Here is a 22,389-nt window from a genome sequence, read left to right on the forward strand (position 1 = left end):
CAAGACAGACTGTTTAGGCCAACAGCTTCAAAAGAATAATGCTTTCACATGAACTCATCAAGCCTAGGCTGAGCTTTTTTGGTTCATGAATACCTGATGATAGAGTGGTCAGGTCCAAGAGTTACCACAGTAGCTTCCGTGGCTTGAAGAGATATAAGTTTAGCAAGAGCTTCTGAGGTCTTACTCTGAGAAAAAGAGATACATGATTAAGACATACTGAGATATATAAATGCTGATGCCTACTGAACACGATGATACATGAACTTTAAATGACCATAGTACCACAAATATCAGAAACATCTGACTCCAAAATTAAGCTGAATAGTTTTATTCTATTCTCTTCATAAAAGCACGGCATTTTCTGTGGAGATGAGTTACCTTTGCTATGTGTTCAAGCCATCTCCCAAGGGCAATGAATACAAATAGCATTGGAGGAGTGTCAAAGAAAGTGACAGGACTTTTCTCTGCCTTTTCAATGATGGCCACCATCAGGATCACACAGGAATACACATAAGCAATCGTCGTGGCCAGTACGATGAGCACATCCATATTGGCTGTCTTGTGCTTCAGTGATTTGTAAGCTTGTAGGTAAAAATACCATCCACCAAGAAACTGTTGGCGTAAGCGTGGACAAACTCACGTTAAGATCACAGCAGTGAAAGCAAGGAGCACATAATACCACCTATTATAATAGAATTATGAACATGCAGTAGATAAGGGAAGGGATTGCTGTCCTGTGTGAGCTTTATATTGCAACCTCAGTCAAGTCATCTACTCGGAGGTTGATTCCCTTGTCATCCTCTCACTCGCCCTTCCTTGCACTCTAAACAGCTCTGCCAGCCAACTACCACCCTTTTGCTAGAAATGCAAAATAAACAAAGCACAGAAGTTGAAGGGATTTATCTAGAGTTACCCAACCAGTTTGCAACCAATCAGGTATTTATTTGGTTTAACATTACTTTCCCCTCTTAGAAATGCAATTGGCAAAACTGTGGCAGGAGTAAGCGCTGTGAGCAATTACAGAATTGACATTTTGCAGAAAAGTCCCATGTAGGTGGTATAGAGAAGAGTGAAGGTATAATCCATTAAACCCTTCCAGTCTCCTGTCTTTATCAGATCAGATTATGTAAATGGGAGATGAATAAAAAACAATCCCCTAGGAAATATTCTGGACATACCTGAACAAAAGTGCACAGGACAAAGAAGAGAAGATTTAATATAGATAATCCAGGAATGAGATTCTGTTCCAGCACCATAGACCCATGGTGTCCGCCGTCAGGTATTAGCATATAAATCATTAGGATTAAGACAGGGATACCAAACACTAGGCTGCACAAGAAAGACTTCCTCCACCTGAAAAGTAGAAGCTGTAAATCCCCGGCCATGGCACACCCCGTAATACCCAGGCCAAACACCATGACGGTGCAGAGCGAGGGTATTAGTGCTGTGCTAACACAAAGCTTTAGGATATTTGGGAAAGATCCAGCACTTCAGGACAACTTTAGTGTCTCCTACATATATAAATGTACAGAGCTTTATCTGATAAAAACTGAGGCTAATCAAAGTAATAAAAGTATCTGAACCGAATAGCAAATCATAAAATTAAATATGCTTTATACAAGGATAAGCTAAATTAACTGGGGAAAGTGAGGATGGTGAATTACAAGAGATGATCTACATGCACTCATTACTGAGAGAGGAAGAGAAATACTTACTGCTGTATTTCTTTTTTATGATCCAAGTTATGTGCATTTGGAACTCTTCTAGACACAGAAGCATGAAAGCCAATTTCCTTTTTATTAAAAGGGGAGGGAAGATGAGTTAGCTTTGATTAAACTAACTATATTACTCATAACATACTTAAATGACACTACTTTTAGAAGAAATGTCAGAAAAGGACACTGTTCCATATTTAATAAATGCCATTTTCTTATTTATTTTCAGATCCTGCCAATGTGAGATCATATATCAGCCAGGACTCAAAACATGGCCTATAAAGGACTTTTGTTATCTATACGCAGACAAAATCATGATACAGTCAGTATCCTGGCTTCTTAGGCACAGGCAGCTCCCATAGCTGGAATTCTGCTGTCCTCCTCTTCAAAGGAATTTTACACACTTTCCTCCCCACTGGTATGAGAAACAGAAAACACCACAAAGGAAGGGAAAAACGTATACAAGTCTCTGGGCTAGTAAACCTTGCTAGCATGGATGCATTAGAACAAGTCCAGAGGAGGGCCATGAGATGATCAGAGGGCTGGAGCACCTCTCCTATGAAGACAGGCCAAGGGAGTTGGGGTTGTTCAGCCTGGAGAAGAGAAGGCCCTGGGGAGACCTTCCAGTGCCTGACGGTGGGATAAGGAGGGACTCTTCATTGGGGAGTGTAGCGAGAGGATGAGAGGGAATGGCTCTGAACTAAAAAGGGTAGATTTAGATTAGGCATTAGGAAGAAATTCTTTACTATGAGGGTGGTGAGGCAGTGCCACAAGTTTCCCAGAGAAGCTGCGGATGCCACATCCCTGGAGGTGCTCAAGGCCAGGCTGGATGGGGCTTTGGGCAACTTGAGCTGGTGGGAGGTGTCCCTGCCCATGGCAGGGGGTTGGAACTGGGTGGCCTTCCAACCCAAACCAGTCTGCGATTCTGTGATTCACCTTGTTAACAGTACAGTTCATAGATACACCTGAAGTAGAAAATGGGGATTACCAGATTCAGTTTTAACCTGCAAAGCTAACTGCAGGACAAAGCAAAGGTGCAAAAAGCCAGTTCTGCCTGACACTTCAGCGAGCTGCTGCAGTGCAACCACTCCCCGACAACCCTCAAAAAAAAAGAAATTGAACTCAAGAGCTGCATTATCAGATGCTCCTGTGGCAAAATGTACTTCACAGAACTCTCTACCAGCCTGAGCAGCCTACTACTTACACATTAACCACTGCTGCCACATCAGCTACACAGACAAAGAGCTTTTTCTGAACAAGTACTCTCAAGTATATGAGAGGAAGACAGTCTCTGCTGTTCTCCTGACTACTTTCTGTGTGTGGCTCATACAACAAGTTCTCTTCCCCTTCTGCCAAAACAAAAGAAAAAGCTTTGTCACCTTTGGCACCTGGGCCATGATAACGGCAGATTTTATGATCTCTGCGGTTACTGATAAGCCAGGATTTTTTTCCTTTACAGGCTGTATCACATCCTGTTTTGGTTTAAACAGTTTCTCTCTGAATTATTATGGGAATAAATGCCAGTGTGTACAGAGAGATCTAATGCTCACGGTATGAAAAAGGTTTAGCTCCCTGCTGTTACAAAACTCCCTTTACAGTCTCTTCCAGTGACAAGAGAAAGTCGTAGTTTCTTCTGAAGTAACAACACTTCACTGAAACAACTGGAAACTGAAGACACACGATTCCACATACAGAATAGCCAGAATGGATATAGAGACACTTTTACCAGATAGAGATTTAAAAAGTCTGGGTTTTTATGGTAATTTTTGGAGGGTGTTTTTAGAGCAACAGCCTGGGATGCTATGCAATTCTGTGAAGCACAGCAGCTTCACCACACAGGCAAGACCATACACATACGGCAAACACCATACATTATCTGCAAAAGTCAGCGACACTTCCCAAATATCAGCTGTTTTATTTTCTTTTTAGCTTCAACTTATAACTGTTCATATATTATTATTTTTTTCTAAAGCCCACCTACCTCAATTATTTTTATAATGTCTCGAGGTCCTGTAATTTCAGGATCAAACTGGATGTGAGCTTTGCAAGTAGCCAGTGCAACTGAGGCGTAGAATATGCCGTTTGTTCTCATAAGTTTGGATTCAATGTTGTGAACACACGAAGCACAAGTCATCCCTGTAATCTGAATAAAACACAATTTTAGGAACAGTTTGCAGTCTTTGAAATCAAGAGCAGCCTCTTCTCACTGTCAGTGTTAAGAAGGACCAGAAGTTAATTAGCTTTAGCATTATTGATGCAGGTTTTAGTGTTCAAGGAAGATAATTATTTTTCTTTTTAAGAAAACACTAATGACTGTTCAAACTCTGCTGGTAGTGACCCAAGCCCTCGGAATGAAGAGTTTATAAAGCTATCTTAAAGGAAACAAAGCTCAGAATATAACTGTCCACTTTTATTATAAAATTCTGCAACCAGCTAGTTTACTGAAATTTCCTGGTAGCTTCAGTAAGAGATGTTCCCACTTTCTGATCTATTAGCATAACTGCAGACTGTTGTTATCTTTCTTACAATAGCTGTATGTCAGAGAATAAAAAGACTTTTGAAGAATCTGTCCTCAGCATGAACAATTTACTAATATTACCCAACCTTCTCAGGCCTCTTCTACAAATCCCCTGACATTCTCATCACATATTTGATGATAGACATTTCCTGTTCCATCCGTTTCATTTCCTCTTGTTAACAAAAGCCTATTTTTTACATACAACTATTAATTATTTTTTTTCAGCCCCTTTGGACAGGTCCTTCTAAGATAATTGCTGAAAAGAGAAAATCAAGTTAAGGAAAATTGGTGTCACCTGACAGAGCTGACCCACTGAGGCAACAACTCCTTAAACAAAAGTGTTTATAAGAAGCTGCTTCTTCCGAACCTGGTATTTCCAAAACCAACATACAGTCTCAAGTACACGTTACTTACAAGAAGCTCCACATTTCCTTCTGTTTCTGCATGATCTTCTATGACAGTAGCCTCAAAACCCAAATTCTGGATCAGCTGTGCAATTTCAAGAGGCTGTATGAACTCTGGCTTGTATTTTATCTCTGCTTTACCTGCCATCAGGGCTACCAACACTGAAACAATTCCTGTAGTGGCAATAATAATAAAGGTTAGATAACATAGTTCCTTTGAGAGGAAGAAAAATAAAATATTACAAGTGATTTCTGATGTGGGCTGTAACAGCTTAGAGTCTTTTTATGTCTAGTGATCTCTCTCTGCCTCCTTCTAGCGTTGTTCCCTGGTCACAGCAGCAGAGATTTTACTGAGATGTGACCGTAACACAGTTCCCTTTAGCAACGACAGGAGTTGCAACAGGTACACTAGAAAAAAGATGAGCCTTGCTATGGTCTAATGAAACAAAAAGAAAGACCATAAGCAATTTCTACACTGTTTGCTACAAGCTCTACCCTGGACTCTCTGAGTTTGGAAAGCCCTAAACAAAGTCCACTGCACAATGTTCGGCCTTTTATTTTTTAAAAAAATCTAGACTTAGAATCAAAAAACAAAACTGATCTGAGGTGGTAGTTGTTTCCTGATTTGTATATTAATGCAGTGAGCATCACTGGGAGACTGGGTGCACAGAAATCTATAAGCAAAGCTTTCCTAAATCATGCCAACATGCATTGCAGCAGACAATACGAAGGCTCATCTGTTCAAGTTCTGTATGGTCAGGGCAGAGGTAGCTCCAGAATACAGAGTTAGAACCTAATAAGCCTTGCTGTGCCTCAACGAATTACCCAGGCACTGGAGCCACACGTTTATTTGTACTTGCAAATGTATGCTGAAGAATAAGTTTCACATTTCAAATGTGTCAGACAGCTCTGGAAGAGATAGATTGCTCTGTAAAGCAGTAAAGCCCTGAGAACACAATGAGAACAATGTCTCTGTTCTTGTCTTGAGCCTTATTTGAAATGTCCATCGTATAACAACAGCTTCCTGTTGCAAAACAATTACGTCCACTGGGTAGGTCCACCAGTGCGGCGGGATAGTTAAACAGTGACATGGTTACATTAGCACTAACAAAGAACACGAAGTCTCTGCAACCTCAAGATGTTCTACCACAGCCCCTGAATACCTCCTCCAACCACTAGACCCATCCAGACTCACGAGAGGAATGTCACATTTATTACCGTCTTCCTTCTGCAATTTCCTTTCGATGGCAGACACGCACGACGCACAGGTCATGCCAGTGATTTGTAAAAAACACTTCTTGGCTTCACCGGGCTGGTTTGGCCCATCAAGGTGAGGACCATCCAGAAGAGCATCTGAGGCACGATCCTGGTGAGGAGACTCCGGAGCTCGAGCCTGCACCGCGGCATCGCTGGCGCCAGGCCGATGCTTGTGTTCTCCCGTGCCAGTATCTTGAATAAACGCACAGTAAAGTGAACAAACACTAGCTGAAGCGCGATACAATGACACAAAACTACAAGCAGGCCGCATTTATCAGTCATGCAAAGTCTCAGTTGTTTGAAAGGTGATATGGCAATTGTGGTTTCTTCATGGAAATGATGTAGATTGCTACTACATGTGTAACAACATACACGTACAATCACCATGCAATGCTTACCTGACCTGCACAGCTCCCTTTCCACTTTCAGATGGCAAATGGCTCCTTCCTATTTCAATGTCTAGACCTGACAGTTACCTCTGCTCAATAAATATCTATTGGGATCTAGAGTGTTTTCTGGGCTCCCCAGTACAAAAAAGACAGGGATCTCCTGGAAAGAGTCCAGCGGAGGGCCACAAGGATGATATGGGGCCTGGAGCAGCTTCCCTGTGAGGAAAGGCTGAGAGACCTGGGGCTGTTCAGCCTGGAGAAGAGAAGACTGAGAGGGGATCTCCTCAATGTGTATAAATACCTGAAGTATGGGAGGCAGAGGGATTTGGCCAACCTCTTTTCAGGGGTTTGTGGGGACAGTACAAGGGGCAATGGCCACAAAATGGAGCCCAGGAAGTTCCACACCAACATGTGAAAGAACTTCTTCACGGTGAAGGTGACGGAGCATTGGAACAGGCTGCCCAGGGAGGTTGTGGAGTCTCCTTCTCTGGAGATATTCAAGGCCTCTCTGGACACCTACCTGGGCAGCCTGCTCTAGGGAACCTGCATGAGCAGGGGGGTTGGACACGATGATCTTTCGAGGTCCCTTCCAACCCCAACAATTCTGTGATTCTGACCCAGCACAGAGAACACAGCCCAACCTCAGTCACTTTGTCCTTGCTGCCTTCTACACAGAGCTCATAGCACTTCATCTCTACCAGGGAAAAGGATGAGTTTCTCAACCGGTTTCTCTTCCCGGCACAATGTTTATCATGCAAGTACTGCAAAATGAGTAGTGGGAGATCTGCAGCGCTCAGACCTCCACACACTCAGGCCCACTGTGATCACCTTTGTTCTTTGCCAGATTACAGACACCCAGTAACTAACTCTTCCAGCTGCACTCACAAACCAGATCTCTTAGGCAGAGTATTTGTATAAAGGAGCAAGAGCTGCCTCTGAATGTGTTAAACACAGGGGCCACCCTCTTTTTCCACAGATAGATCAGGTGCTCTCCTACAAACAAATTCTGAAACAAATCAGAATTAAATGTCACATATGGACTCCTCCTCATTCGTAGCTGTTCCACAGATTCAAAGGGATTGGACCCACAAGAAAAGCTCACAGGAGTGGGGATATTGGGATTAAACCAACTCATTCCAGGTAAACTACATCCGTATTGGAGAGGAAATCTGTTCTGAGCTGAAGCAAGTAAATATTGCCACTTTTGAAATTCACCAGAGAGATTACACACCATAGCAACTTCTTAAACAGCCGGCACGTGTATGAAGTGTACAAACCGTGCTGCAGCTGACATGTAAAAGCACTGCCTGCTTCCCACCAAAGGGTACATACATCTCGGCACCTACTTTGCTGAAAGCAAGGCTTAGGTCTTGGATAAAGTACTCAAGAATAAAAATCAACAGATTAGGACACAGTTACCTGTTAGCACAGACGCATCAAACCCCATGTCTTCTATGGCAGCTCTCAAGTCCTCTCCATTTGTGACAGCTGGATCATAATGTATGGTCCCAGTCTTGCCAGCTAAAGAAACTGCTACGTGCTGCACACCTTGTCTCTGCGATATCGTCCCTTCTATGGACTGTACACAGGAATTGCAGGTCATACCATCAATCCTAATAACAGCCGTGCACGTCGTGTCGTCCAGCGGCTCTCCAGCGAGACCGCATGGCAAAGCAGGCGGTGGAGATACTTGGTTATTTGCTTCTGAATCATTAGGGAGGCGCACTTTAAAGTTTCCAGGTGGAAGGGACTCAATAGCTTGCTGTAGAGCTGACAGGGTAATTAAATTTGGGCTGTACCGTACAACGGCACATTTACGCTCCAAAGACACGTTAATACTTTGCACGCCTGGAAGAGAGGATATGTTTCCTTCGATGTTTCTGACACAGGACTTGCAGTGCATGCCTTCTATCCGCACAGCCACAGTTGCTGTGCCACCCATCTTGGCAGCCTGTGGCTCCAACCCGTCACTCTCAAGACTCGCCGGTGTCTCCTTGGGGTCTGTGCTCTGCAGGCGCCCAAGATCAAGCACACCGAGCTTCAAAGGTGCTGATTTACTCTTAATGGTGCAGTTGTACCCCAGGCTGCTGATATGGCTCTTGAGCTCCTCGGGCTGAATGATGTAAGGCTGGTAAGCAATGATTGCCTCCTGGTTAGCAAGCGACACCTTGATTTTTGCCACACCATGCAGCTTCTTCATCTTTCCCTCGATGCTGGTGACGCAGGACTGGCACGTCATGCCTTCAATCCGAAGCTTTATTACCGCTTCCCTCGAGCACGGTAAACTTACAGACGCCGGTGTCAACCTCTCTTCTGCAACATTAGCGTCAAAGCCCATGTCCTGAATTTCCTGGCAAATCTGTTCAGGGCTTATTTCTGACTGCAGGTACTTTACTAGGGCATTATTCTGTTCAAGGGAGACTTTAATGCTCACAACGCCCTTCACCTTGGAAATTCGTCCTTCTACTGACTGCACGCAGGACTGGCAAGTCATCCCCACAACCCTGACTGCAACAGTGTGCTCCTGGGAAGACGGCGAGGGCAGGGTTTCAAAGCTCTCCTCGTAGCCCATGTTGTCAAAAGCAAAATGCTGTTTCATTGTAGGTTCCAGCGCACAGCTAGGAGGGGAATCGGTGTCGGACAAAGCCTAAAGAGAAAAATAAAAGTAAAACGCATGTATCTTTATCACTGTAAAAGCAGCAATATTCTTCATAAGCCCTCAAAGCAGTCTACTTCCACCGAAATGTTTCACGATGTTAACCTGCACTTTGACTACACTACCAGTTAGCTATGCAGTATGAATCAGGCCTCTGACACTTCCCATGAGCAGCAATTTTAGAAATATCCACATTTCCAACCCAATCATTTATAACTTGTGTGCTCCTGCCATGCAGCCCAAACTCTGCTTTTCACAGCAGACTGCCACCGGCACAAAGGGTGACAACAGAAAACAGATTCAGGAATTGCTGGAGCCTGAAACCAGACAGGACCAGTTGCATGATACCTGCAGCACCACAGGTGTACACACAAGGGTCTGGATAGTCTGCAAATATACAGATGTTTGAATTTAAAATCTACTCACAAAGATTTTAAAAAGACATATGTATGTAAATGCTTCAACAATAGTTTAGTTTCACCTTCCTTGCTGTGAGGGACCTAACAAAGATCAGATATCGAGCTCCAAGAGCTCGCTGCTTTGATCCAACAGCAATTTTCCGAATGTCACAGCCATTACTGGAGGAGATTAGCCTGAAGTGGATTATCCATCAGTCAAATCATGGCCCACAATACTGCAATTCTACAGTTCAGTGAACTCAATTCAATTGAAAAATGCAATATTAATCAAAATTATAAAGGCGATGCTTCTCATGAAAGAGGTAATGAGAGCACAACTCTCCGTCATCAAAGGACATCACTGACACCAAGCAATGGGGAGGACTTAGAAGGGGAGGGACAAGCCCAAGGTCTTCAGGTTTCATGCAAAGAACTTCAAAATTCTTGTTTGGGACTTAAGGCAAATTTATCTCCTAAAGATTTAGATGGAAGCTGTGACAAATCTATTAACTTGCTTGTGAAGGGCTCTCCACTGCTTAATAACACAATACAAGTCTTCTACTTGTACTTTAGTCTACTACTTTAGTCTTCTATTAAAGAGGAAAAAAAAAAACTACTTTCTCCTCAGTATGGCAGCACAAACGAGAAGCATTTAGGCTGTTTATTAACACTAGACTGCTCCCAGTTCATTTCATGCAGCATTCAAAACTCATTAACTTGATTTTGTTTCATGCTTAGAGAGCTTGAGAATAATGATGTCTGGGTCACGACCAAAACAGCAAAAATTAAAACTAAGAAATTTGCTTTCAGTCTTCTCTGTACTGTATTTATTAGAACAGGATGAGAATACTCCCTGGGAAAACAGAAGTGCTGGTAAACAGACAGAGGCCACCGCTTCAGTCACACGTCCATGCAGCACTCCTCTGAATCTCACCTTCAGGTGAAGGCAGAAATGGGTTTCCTGACGAGCCCATCGCCTCCTGCTCTACATAACAGTTCCCTGAGCCTTTGCCATGGACGTTTATGGAGGCCTCTAAATAAAAACTGAAAGCAATCAAGTCTTCAGGCTTGACTCCCATTAGTGGTACAAGCTCAGTTCACAGCACCACAGCAGGGCTGAGGCTGTCAGGGAGCTGTGGAGGCCCCGTCCCCAAGCCCTGCTCCACCAGGGCCCCCAGCGCAGGGTGCCCAGGACTCCCAGGAGGAGCCCCCCCAGCCTCTCTGGGCAGCCTGGGCCAGTGCTCAGCCGCCCGCCCAGCACAGAAGTGCTGCCTGGTGCTCAGAGGGAGCCTCCTGCCTGCCCCTTGGTGCCCACTGCCCCTGGCCTGGCACTGGGCACCCCTGAACAGAGCCTGGCTGCGGCCTCTTTGCCCCCTCCCTGCGGGGATTCCCAGCCCTGGGGGAGATCCCCCTGAGCCTCCTCTTCTCCAGGCTGAGCAGTCCCAGCTCTCCCGGCCTCTGCTCACAGGAGAGCTCATCCAGGCCCTTCCTCATCTTCATGGCCCTCTGCTGGGCTCTTTCCAGTGTGTCCATGTCTCTCTTGTACTGAGGGGCCCAGAACCAGACCCAGCACTCCAGGTGTGGCCTCACCAGCACTGAGCAGAAGGGAAGGATCACCTCCCTCAACCTGCTGGCAACACTCCACCTAACTCAGCCCAGAGCCATCAGCCTTCTTAGCAGCAAGGGTCATGTTCAGCTTGGTGTCCACCAGGACTCCTGCTTTAATGTCACCAGGTCCAGCACAACCTGGTCAGGCATGACCTCAAGATAACTAGTAATAAGTGAGGCAGCCCCTCACTATCCTGGCATGAGCCCACCCTCTGTGCCCCCTTCCCTCTCTGCTTGTAGCCTCAAGGCTACACTCCAGAGATGCTGGGGAAGAGTTATGTGCATATTTTAGCTCCTGTGTCCCTTTTACTCCTGCACACCTGGCAGTCCCTCTCTCCTTGCACTTTCTTTGCCAGAAGTTACTGAAATTCTCAACATAAATGTAAATATGCAGCCAGCCCCTCCCTTCAAAACAAAGTACAAATGATTAATGGCACTATTTAAGTGCAGAAAAGACAATTCCATGCTTATTTCCTCTTATTTGTGCCCTCACAGTTTAAAAATAATACGGCATCATATATGGGGAAGAAAACCTGTTTGAAAAGGAAGACTGTCTCTCACACCAGTTATTTCAAATGCTGCATAACCTTAAACATTTGTTTATGTTCATGTCTACTTGGAGAAGCCTATTTCAATACTGTCCTTTGTCTCCTCTTCCCTATCTCCAGCTCCCATGAGATTTGGGTCATAGCGAGAAGCTCTTATCTTCACGAACACCCAGCAAAGCAAAAAGCCTCATGCGTGCTACAGGAGCTCGCTGCATGCATTTGCTTTTCCTCGTACAAAGGCATTTGTGTTCCTCATTCCTTGATGAAACTGAGGAAGAGCAGGGCGAGACATGCAGCCTCCTCGCCTGCTCCTATCCAACATGCTTCTGGGAGCAACCTGCTGACGGAAAACAGGCAGCACCACAGCTCTTGGGTCCTTCTCTGCATCTCCCCTACCCCACGCTCACTAAGCATCTCCATTTTCCTATGTGCCTAGTGAAATAAAAGTGATTCAAATTAAATGAAGTGATTAAAGGGTATTTACTGGCACACGGTCTTCAGAAAAACATAAAAGCAAGGACTGATTTTACTATTTCGATGCATTTTTAGTCACAGGAACATCAAAACTTGGCCATCAATTGATGTTTTGGATTAAAAGGTGCACCAGCATTTAGAAGAATAGGCGATATTTTGTTCATTATTTGACAAAAACTGGAATTTATGCTCTACAAGAAAAAACATCCTTATACACATTTTTTTTTTATTAAAAAGGACAAAAATAGAGGGGAAGTAGATGTAAATACATATATATATATATATATATATATATATATATATATATATATGAATGCCCTTTAAAAAAAATTAAAATAATTTGAGAATCTCCCCCCCTCCAAAAAAACAAACAAAAATGTGTACGTATTCAAATGCAGTATCTAGAAAGTCTTCAGTATTTTTTTCTGTTTTAAAAAATGCTCCCAGGAGAAGGAGCACAGCCCTATCTATGGGCATATCTATGCGAAGGGGTGTTTCTACACCAGATGAGAGAAAAACAGCAGGTTCACGTAAGGAGCTGGCCAGCAGGCATGCAGAAATGTGCACATGTAGCCTTCCTCAGGCACACACTAGGTTTCAAAAGAGGTTTCTTGGTAGCAGCTAACAGCTGTACATTACATGGCATCTAGGAGACTATCAGAGACACCACCTCCAACACAGCCCAAGCTGGGACAGCCAGGTAACATCACCGGGGCCAAAGTCACCATGCAAAGCTCACCACCACAAAGAGAACAGCATCTTGTTAATCCTGGTGCCTGACACTTACCAGGGATCAGCCCTCCTGCTTGCTTCTGCCCAGAAATCTGAATGAATCAAAGAAAAGTCATCTGTCTGCGTGCCTGAATCTCAGCAAACTGGCTGCAGTGACCAACGCTTTTTGCCTACCATGCCAAAGGAGGCCTGCTTACTTTTAAGGGGACGTGTACACAAGGTCTGTTTGCTCTACAGGACTCCGGCATATTTTTACAATGACTGTGTGAAAATTATGTAAATAATGAAAACATGAAATTAGGACAATTATTTCCCTCCCCTGTTTTGCACATAAAAGTTGCCACTCAAAAAAAAAAAAAAAAAAAAAAAAAAACGGAGGATCTGGGCTGAAAACTAAGAAAATCTCATGAAAGTTGAGCTGTGAAGACTGTTTAAGCAACAGCCCTTAAATAGAAAAATGATTTTTAAAGAAGGGAAGGAAGTTAAATAGGGACCTATTGGAAGAAAAGCAGCAATAGTTGGAGACGGGTTTAAAGGAAATGCCAGAGGTGAAACTATTCCCATCTACAGCAGGCAGCTCTGACCAAGCAGCATCTGAAACCATGAGTAAGTCTGATCCCAGCTCCCAGGACAAGGATTTCAGAACAAACCCATCGGTGTCAAGAGCTGCCCTCCTTGCTGTTAAGGCAAGAGTTGAGCCTTTATGGCTGCCCTGGAGAAAATCTGGGCCTGGGGGCAGCAGGAAGAGGCCAGAGGCTCTGTTCCCCTGGCAGGAAGGAGATCGTTGAACAAGAACATGCCGCGGGGCTGGAATAACTTCTTGGGAGAGCGAGGAGGTGGAGCAGAGCAGGGTGACACTCCTGGATTGGGAGTGCCCAAGTCTCGAGTCACAGAGTGATGTGCAGCAATTTGCCCTGTGGTGTCCAGAGCTCGGTGGCAGGTCCAGGGGAAGAGGCAGCTGCTGCCCATGGCCTGTGCAGCTGGTGGGGCAAAATGGCCCTCAGAAGCCCAGCCTAACCAACGTCCCCAAAAGTGAGCTGCTTCTTTTGGGTACTGCCATTCAGAAGTACAAAGGCCAAGGGTTCCAACACAGTGGTGAAGGGCTACAGAATAAACCTGACGAAAACTGCTTAACTGAATGAAAAGAAAGATAACAAATGCCCACACAGCACTGGGCAAGGCCCTCCCTCACACATGGTGACCAGCATGTGTCACCTTGTCTTCTCTTTCCCCCTCACCTGCCCTGCCAGGGAGGTGCAGCCACCTCCCAAATGCTGGTGTAAAGCCCCCAGTCTCCCAAATATGATACCAACTTTCACATCCTAAAGTTTAAGAGCCTCATCATGATGCCAAGCAGTCAGCTGGCAGGGAAACGGGGCTCGGCCCACCGAGCAAATTCCCCTCTGATTCTCCACATCTTGCCCACGAATGCCAGATCTCAGCCTCTCACCTGGTGTCTCTGAAGGTTTTGAGCTGCTCTCTCCCCCACACATCCGCAGGCTGAAACCAGCTCCCTTGAAGTACCCTCCTCCCTTGAAGTGCACAACTGCCGAAGAATTACCTTATCTGTCACTACTCTACCTTCCCTGCTTTGCTCTTTCACAAGCTGCTGATTCACGGCTTTGGATTCAGGCAGGCAGTAACGCACAACCGAAAAGCCACATACTAGTAATTAAATACTTCAGATGTTTTCCCAGTTTGTTATAGGCTGCCAGCGAACAACAAAATGAGGACAGAACAGCCTTGGGAACGTCAAAGGTCCACAGTCTTCAATTTCACGCCTCTAACAGCGTCATTTCTGAGTGGGCCGGAGGCAGAAATTCAGCTCTCATCCTCCTGAACAAATCTCAGCTCAGCCCGTCCATCCATCTTGTCAGCACATTCTGTTTAGCTGCATCAGGTCAGAAATGGTTGATCTTCCTTCCCTCTTCCCCCTCCACGCCTCAGGGAGATCAACACGTGAGGCCCCACTAGTGTCTGTATCTAGTTCTGACACAGCTTATGTGCTTGCATCCAGTGTTACTGAAATGATACCCATATATGCCATATTTATTAAGCCCTAGAGACCTAAAAAAGTGTTTTTAAGCTAAAGAGAGCTATATAAACCATACTAGGTTCAGGGGGAAAGAGGAAAGCTTTGTCATAAATGGATAGTTTCTAATGTAGAATTAAAGCAAAGCTCCTTGTGGTGTTCTTCACTGCTCCGATATGAGCAACCCAATATATTCCAGCAAACTGAATACAGAAAAGAGATCTTTTGACAGAACAAAGTAATTTATGTCATGACTGCTTGGTAGCAAACATTTATAGTGTGAGAAGTAGAGACAGGCAAAGCCTTCACATATAGTTGGCCTGCCCTCGCTGTTGTTTCATCCCAGTCTGACACTAATTATTTAAGCCATTCTAATATACACAGTTTCAAAGAACACTTTATTTATTCTGACAGGTTGTTTTCCTTAAATATCCACTGATCCAAACTACATTATTATAATTTGTAATATAAACTTTTAAACAGCAAAACCTCTTATTTAAGTAATAAACCTCATAAAGTTTTTATCAGCACTTATCTTTCTAAACCTCTTTTCCATAGCAGCCAACCTCCAAAACTACAACTCTGAATTACAAACGAAATAAAATGTTGCCACAGGTATATTATCAAGAATTTCTGTTAGTATCCACTTACTAGTTATAAATAAATTACTTACCTACAATTATGACCTCTTAACGTTTCTAGAATTCCAGGGAATAACCCAGCACTAGCTGATGTCAAACTACTCCAGCAGTCACAGCTCAAGAGGAGAAACGTTTCCTCAGTAAGAATCACCACTCCGTATTACTAGAGGTGGAGCTGGAAAAATGCTCATTAGCTAATATAGCATACCTCATTATTAACATTTGCTTTCAAAGATTAATTTCAGAGGCTCTCAAGAGGACTTGGCATTTCTGTACTACTTGTTACAGGGCACAGATGCATGCTGGGGATGGAAATAATTTAGATAAAGAAGGTTTGAGCACATTAACATACAACCCATGTCCAACATTCTTGGTTTAAAATTCTCCAGTTCGGCAACATCTCTTCCCTCCCAACACAAGCAACAGCTCACTGACCTGTCTTTCAATTGTATTGACTTCTGGCATCCCCATGGAGTTACTTTGCAAAACTTTCTCTTCTTTCTGCAAGTTACTGCTTGCTTCTACCGGAGATCCTGCTCTGGGTTTTTCACCGATAATCAGTAGTTCAGGCACATCACGAGCTGCCTGCCGCTTACGAATAGACACCAGGGTTATGTTTTTGTTGTTTAAAGTAGCTAAGCAGGACAGTTCCCTTCTTATTTTACTCTCCCCTTTCCTCTCCATTATCTTTGCAGGCTTTAAATATTGCAACGCCAAAGGAAAGCTTGAGGAGAGCAGTTAGGCAGCGTGCCTTATCAGCAACTCTTCTTTCAGCTGCAACGGCCTGGGGAGCTCTGCCCGCCTCATCAGCGTGCTCATTAGGCATTCCTAATGAAATCCCAGATGTAACCTGTGATCTTTGTGTACGCTGCACTCAGCTACCTCCTCGGCCTGCCAGCCCAAACGCTCCCCACCAATTGGCAGCCCTCGCGCTTACCAAACCGCAGTCAGCGCCGCTCGGCTTTGCGCACGGCATCGCGGGCAGCTCAGCCAAGGCTGCCTTTCACAAGCTGCTCAAACATGACCTGTGTGCAGCCAGCCGGTGCATAATTAACTCAGACACCCAGGCATTAGCTCCTTGTGGCCACGGGCACTACCACAGCTCCTGCAAAGGGCAACGCTGCTACTCCGCTTCCCTTTTCCATGAAGTGACCTGGGATTTTTTGGATTTTTGTCCAGGAAATGGTCCCTTCTAACACTTTAAGCGTGCTTATGATAGCTAAGATTCCTAGGCTGAAGGTCTTTCATTTATTTAGGGTACAAGGACGGTTGTTCCTGGTTTCAAAAGGGAAAAGAAAAAGACTGAGTGCAATACTGACGCTTTTTAAAGCACAGCTCTTCACCATCCCCAAGCTTAACTAAAAATAAACAAACAAACAGAAAGCTAACCCAGCAATTAGTGCCATGAAGAAGAGAAAAAAAGAAAAACTAAAATAAATTAAAAAAAAAAAAGTATTCCCTCTGGCAAACCCCTTAGATCCTTTCATCAGTTCCAGGAATGTCTAATTAGACAGCCATATGATAGGCACCATCGCTAGAAGTGTGTAGAGCCAAGCTGGATGCATTTCCCTGGGGCTGCCTGCCCCAAATTCACAGCGCTGTTCTAACCTGGTGAGCGGGACCTCGAGTTCCCTGAGCATCCAGCAGTGCAGTCCACTTCTAAAGGAACCCCTAAACAGGCACCTAAAGACTGGCCATGAAGGGAAATTACACCATACAGTCAGTGTGTCAGCAAATCACACCCCCCAACTATGCACTGACCTCACTGTGCAGGCAAGCCTTAAAATAATTATTTTATTTTTTATCAGAAATGCTTGGATTTGAAAAGAAAATAAATCACTAAATGTACTCCCATGCAGAGACCAGCACACAGGATGGAAGTCTCGGCACAGCTCAGTCACAGCAAAGAAACCTGAGGACACGCATGGCACTCCAGCTGTCTGGCAGGACGAAGTCACATTCCTTTTACTTTTTTCCCTTGACATCTCTCACACCCCTGCTCACACCACGCAACAGTTGAGAGTTCAGAATCCTCTTTAGAAAAGGAAGGTCTTCTGCCAACGAAGTGAAAACCAAAATACCACTATAGCATGACTGTGTGTCACTGCCTTAATACACAAGAACAGGGATAACATGAAACTGGAAAAAGAAAAGTGAATCTGAAAACGTTTTGAGAAATGGCACTTCAAAAGAGTTTTACAAGCATGTGATGATGCCAGTACAATTTAGGACAGGTCCAAGAGAAGCTTCCTTAGCTACGAGGTCCGTGAGGGAACACCCCACAGAAGCTCTTTCTCTACTCCTCGTTCTCTCCCAAGTGACTGCAGAGACCCAACCCATATAATGTTTCCAAAAAAAAGGAAAGAGGTCAGGAAAAAATCACTCCCATGTTAACAAAGCCAGGTGACCATCCTTGGGACCGTGCCTGGGAGGTGGGCTCCCCAAGCAGTTTGTCAGGTGCCCAGCTGGCAGCGTGGAGGTGGCTCTCAGAGGAGCCTCTAGCAGGGACACGTACAGTATTACCTTAGCTCAGAAGTGGGGGCTGGAAACCATCACAGGCTGCTGGCTTTTACTCAAAAGGAACTTTCCCTTTTCCAAGAGTCCATTTTTTATCTTTCTAAGGCAAACCAACACTCCGATCCCAAACCAAAGATGCTGAGAAACTCAGCTCTCAGTACCAGAGCTGATTTCTGTTCCAAATAATGGAAAATTCAAATTCTAGAATATCTTAGGGAACACGAATTGCAGTTTCTGGCCAGCTCTAAGGTAAAAACTCAGTCCACTCACCTCAGATAGTATCTTTATTATTCAAAATAGCCCAAACCCCTACCTGGCGTGTTGCTACAAGTGACTAATACTCATGAGATATCATGTGATGAAGCTTGCTGTCTGAGGTTTACCCCAGGCTGAGGTTTAACTTCAGCTGAAGGAATAAAGAGTAAGTCTTCTCCCCGCCTCCCATCCATCCAACTTCTGAGCAATTCTACGGTAAAAATCTTTGCTTGTTCCTAGAAGTAGTGGAAACAAGTTCTTACTTAATGCCCTCATGGTCCTCCTCCTTCAGCAGTGCTGAATGCTGACTTGGAGCTCGAGGAGAAGCACATGAAATTGTGTTTTGAACACCTTCACAATGTATTTATATATAAAGTTATATATATACGCTTTTACGAGGTGTTTACCTACATTAAAAAGAATTATTTTGCTGGGAGGAGAGGACAGTTTCCTATAGCTCTTCAGATGAACGGGGTGTAAGATGTATTTCAACACGGCTGACTGATGTGGAGCATCACATTTAGTGGGCTCCAGCAGAGATCTGTGGCAACGGTGACTGAAACCCATGCAGCTGAGCTACCAGCAGCAGCTCTTGGACAAGCGCTGCCATTCACAAAGCAGAAACACCCAAGCATCTTGTAAAACAAAACCCAATTTCAAAGTACCTTAACAGAGCAGGCTGAAGGCTCAAAGGCCCTGCCCAATCCCACCCTCTCCACAACTCTCATGGCCCAGGAGCCAGTTCAGAGGGATGCGAGGTGGCACCCTGAGGGCAGCAACATCTGCTGGAGGAGCAAGGCAGCTGCTTGGAGTTACCCATCCAAATTGTTTTCCCCATTCCGGCTCCATTAATTGCCCCTTTGGAGCTGATGCTAACTGTGTCAGCTGCTAACATTTTACTGAGGGCTGAAGGAAGGAGCTGGTGCCTGTCTCACCTGGTAACAACAAGGTGCCCTGGTTGGAGGCTAGATGTTGCACAGCTGACGAGCTTTACCAGGAAAAATCACTCAGGAGTGGTAGGGTGGGATTTAGATGGCAAATACAACATCTGCCTGCTGCTTTTGCAGCTCTCTGCTAATGCTGGAGGAGATATTTTCATCGTCATTCAGGAAAATACAGAACATACCAAGAAGATTAAATCCCTTTGACTTAAATCTCATAAAACTCAGCTCATAAAACATGTTTTCCCCTTTATGCTACTTGCTACCACCACAGAGTGTATTAAACCCACAAAAAGTACACGTCTTTGTGTAAATTACGCTTCCTGGGTGCATTCATCCCTGCCTTTATAGGATGACTTGTCCTGTGCCTAATCCCCCTGCCTTCTTGTCCAAAGCAAGCATGTTAAAATGTTCTTAACAATGCCTCGAAAGATGAGAAGCTTGGGAGCAAGTTAAAAATCAGTGGCCTGGAGGTAAGGGGGTCATATTGCCTTCACCTGGCGGGCACACAAGAGGAACTGGTTCAGATACCTGAACAGCATAAAGTATAAAAACAGGCTTCAGTATTTACACTAAACTAGAAAGCCAGTCTGCTTTGAATGTAAAAATAACATTTTTCTACTCTCCTCATCAGATGCAAAGCTCCTACAAACATTACAACCCAGCCAGAGTGTGAAACAGAACGATTTCTCCTCCCTCAGCACCCTCTTTAAGGCAAAAGAGGAATACTGATTAAATGTGTGCACCACTTCTTCAAGCAAGCCCCTGCTCTTGCCCAGCAGCCACTTTCGGCCGGCCGAAGCAACAGCTGCAGCTGAAAGTTCAACAGAAGCTTGCTCACATTCATGGTGCACAGCCACGTCCTTGACTGTTCTGAACTGACACTGTTATTACAGGAGGAAAAAAAAAAAGAAAAGAAAAAAAGACCTTTTTATAATTTAAGAGGGAAAAAAATAGTCAACTTTCCCTCTTCAATGGCATTTTCTTGCAGTTTTGAGCCATGAAATTAGAAAGATTGGCTACAATGTCCTAGGAAGGCTGGCAGCCATCAGGTATTTCTATAGGGTCAATGGTATTCAGATTCCTCTCAACAGGTAAGGGAGCGTGATCACACATAATAGCATTACTTAGGCTGTAAGGAAAAAAATGAAACCTTTCAAAACTCTGAAAAACAAGGAATCAAATTCCTACCTGCCATGAATAAAATTGCTTAAGAGTTGATGACCTCATTGCAAATCAGATCAGCTCAGACTTTGGCTCCAGCTTTTCAGGAAGCAGACTCAATCTTCTCTAAATATTTAAAAACGGTTGTTTGCTCTCAACCGGCAGGACTCGGCGGTGAATCTCTTTTGTGGCAGGGCCCAAAAACGCAGCCTCATTTTTTCACTCCGCAGCTCCTTCACGACCGCAAATTGTGTGGACTTGGTACTTTGTCTACTTTTAGCAGCGTTGATTTCAGCATGATCATTTCTGTTATCTGTATTTATACTGCAGGAATTTGTTTTCAAGTGCCTGGAAACTACCAGGCTGATCATATTACCCCCGGAAAAGGCACACCTTTTGGGTCAGAGTGCAAAGAACAGTTGCCATCGGGCTGAATTAATTCCAGTCCCGCTCCCCAGCAACATTCGGTTGTGTAGCAGGCGTGTGGCACCTCGTCGGGCGGAGGTGGCACGAGTGTGGCAGAACTACAAACCCAGGATTTGCACTGCTGTGTTCCCACTGCTCTCCATTCTGATGTTGTCTGTGCTGCACCCAGCTCAGAGCCAGGTTTTGGTTGTAAAATTCAAGCAAAAGCCTTTCTCAACTCCACTCAGAGAAAAAGAACCTGCATTTTTTCCACCTCTACTGCAATATTTTAAATACAGCCTGAGAACGAGTAACACTACAAAAGGAGCAATTTTTGAAGGCTAATTTGAGACGACAAAAAGACCTGTTTAGTACCCGTGAACTGTGTCAGTCAGTGCTAAACATCATAGCTTTTGCCAGCTAGCTTGGCTCTCTACATTTAGAAATAAGCCTCAAGTTCTCAATTCTAGTTTTGTTTCATAAATTTCCTAGAATTTTTTGTAGGTTTTTAAAAATACCTTCTACATTTGTTTGGAATAAATACTGAGTCTCTGAACTGTGATTTAAGTAACTAGGAAGACTGAGGGGTTTATTGTTTTGTTTCATTTTGAAGTAAGCTACTGTTGACCTTGTTGTAGGCAAACTAACAGCAGGCCCTCTCAAATCTTCAATTAATTTTTGCCCTGTACAGATCAGGAATGTAAGCCTACGTCTTCAGTGCCATTCATCTCTATTAACATCCTCTAAATCTGTCCCTGACGGTGGAGCCCACAATGTAATGTACTTATTAGTTCCTTCCCAGCACTTATTTCCAGTCCTTCTTGTGGTCACGTTTGACAGGCTGAGATTTCAGCTTGATGAGCCGCCTGACACTGTGTAAAGAACACAAAGCACATCATATTTGTAAAGCATTAATAACATAAAGGAAAGGAGAGGGAGAGGGGAAAAGACACCAACTTGGATTTGAGCCTGTATTTCTGGTTCTGCAGCTGGTGTTTAATCCCAAGTCCAACTGCTCAGCCTTTGAATAGGAGCTTGTTTCATCACCTTCACTTCAAGAAAGAGACAAAGCCCTCTCGCCCTCTCCCTGTGGGCTGGTTGCTGTTACTGGGTAGAAAAATGTAAGAGGGTTTGGGGACCTCTCAGACCCCAGGTGACCCTGCTGGCAGGGGATCATGAGGACAGGGCTGCAGTGTGACCCAGGCCAGCACAGAGGCCCTGCTCGTTTTGGATCCTCCCGAACTGCAGCTCTGCCCTTCGGCAGCTTTTTCTCCCCGACCTGGAGATCAGAGAGCTGCCAGCCCTCTGTCTGGCTCCCTGCACCCTGGCAGGTGAGAAGCGAAGAGGGCAACTTCTGATGAGGACACTACAGGCACACAGGGGCACTGGGAAGTCCAAACCATAACACGTGAGCTGCTGTTTAGCTAACCTATTTACGCTGTCCTCCTGCAAAACTCCTGTTTGCTCTTCAGGGCCAGGAACAGCACTGCACTGCCCAGGTCTAATGCCCGGCATGAGCGTGCTGCCAGCTCGCGGTCAGCAGCCCCAGGCAGGGAGGTCACGGCTCCTAGCAGTGGACAATTTGTGCTTCCACAGGTGACCATGAGAACACGCAGCCTTGGCCTCGATAGAGCGACACTGACCTGCTGCAGAGGCTCATAGAAACTATGAGGGAAGATCAAGATGAAAAGATGCTTGTTGTTATTTATTTTCTCTGCTGGAATACCTGATAATT

At 44.7% G+C, this 22,389-nt stretch overlaps 1 protein-coding gene across 7 annotated transcripts in view; it reads right to left on the minus strand.

Annotated features, from left to right (window-relative positions):
* The window catches only part of ATP7B (ATPase copper transporting beta), a 43,484-nt gene that overhangs the window by 15,195 nt on the left and 5,900 nt on the right, over nt 1–22,389 (minus strand). The window contains exons 1-9 of one of the 7 annotated variants that reach the window (XM_038173953.2): nt 20,277–20,742; nt 7,703–8,930; nt 5,856–6,086; nt 4,648–4,811; nt 3,697–3,858; nt 1,716–1,792; nt 1,179–1,353; nt 379–612; nt 94–185 (exon numbers count right to left, since the gene is read on the minus strand). In XM_038173953.2, the coding sequence (XP_038029881.2) occupies nt 94–185; nt 379–612; nt 1,179–1,353; nt 1,716–1,792; nt 3,697–3,858; nt 4,648–4,811; nt 5,856–6,086; nt 7,703–8,930; nt 20,277–20,315 (2,402 nt within the window). In that variant the 5' untranslated portion in view covers nt 20,316–20,742. Of the gene's footprint in view, nt 1–93; nt 186–378; nt 613–1,178; nt 1,354–1,715; nt 1,793–3,696; nt 3,859–4,647; nt 4,812–5,855; nt 6,087–7,702; nt 8,931–12,754; nt 12,777–14,149; nt 14,308–15,404; nt 15,560–15,807; nt 16,248–18,809; nt 18,957–20,276; nt 20,743–22,389 lie in introns of those variants that run through there. The other 6 variants (XM_038173968.2, XM_038173940.2, XM_038173977.2 and 3 more) reach the window with 6 other exon arrangements.

This window comes from Anas platyrhynchos, chromosome 1, assembly GCF_047663525.1.
Source record: "Anas platyrhynchos isolate ZD024472 breed Pekin duck chromosome 1, IASCAAS_PekinDuck_T2T, whole genome shotgun sequence".
NCBI lineage: Eukaryota > Metazoa > Chordata > Aves > Anseriformes > Anatidae > Anas > Anas platyrhynchos.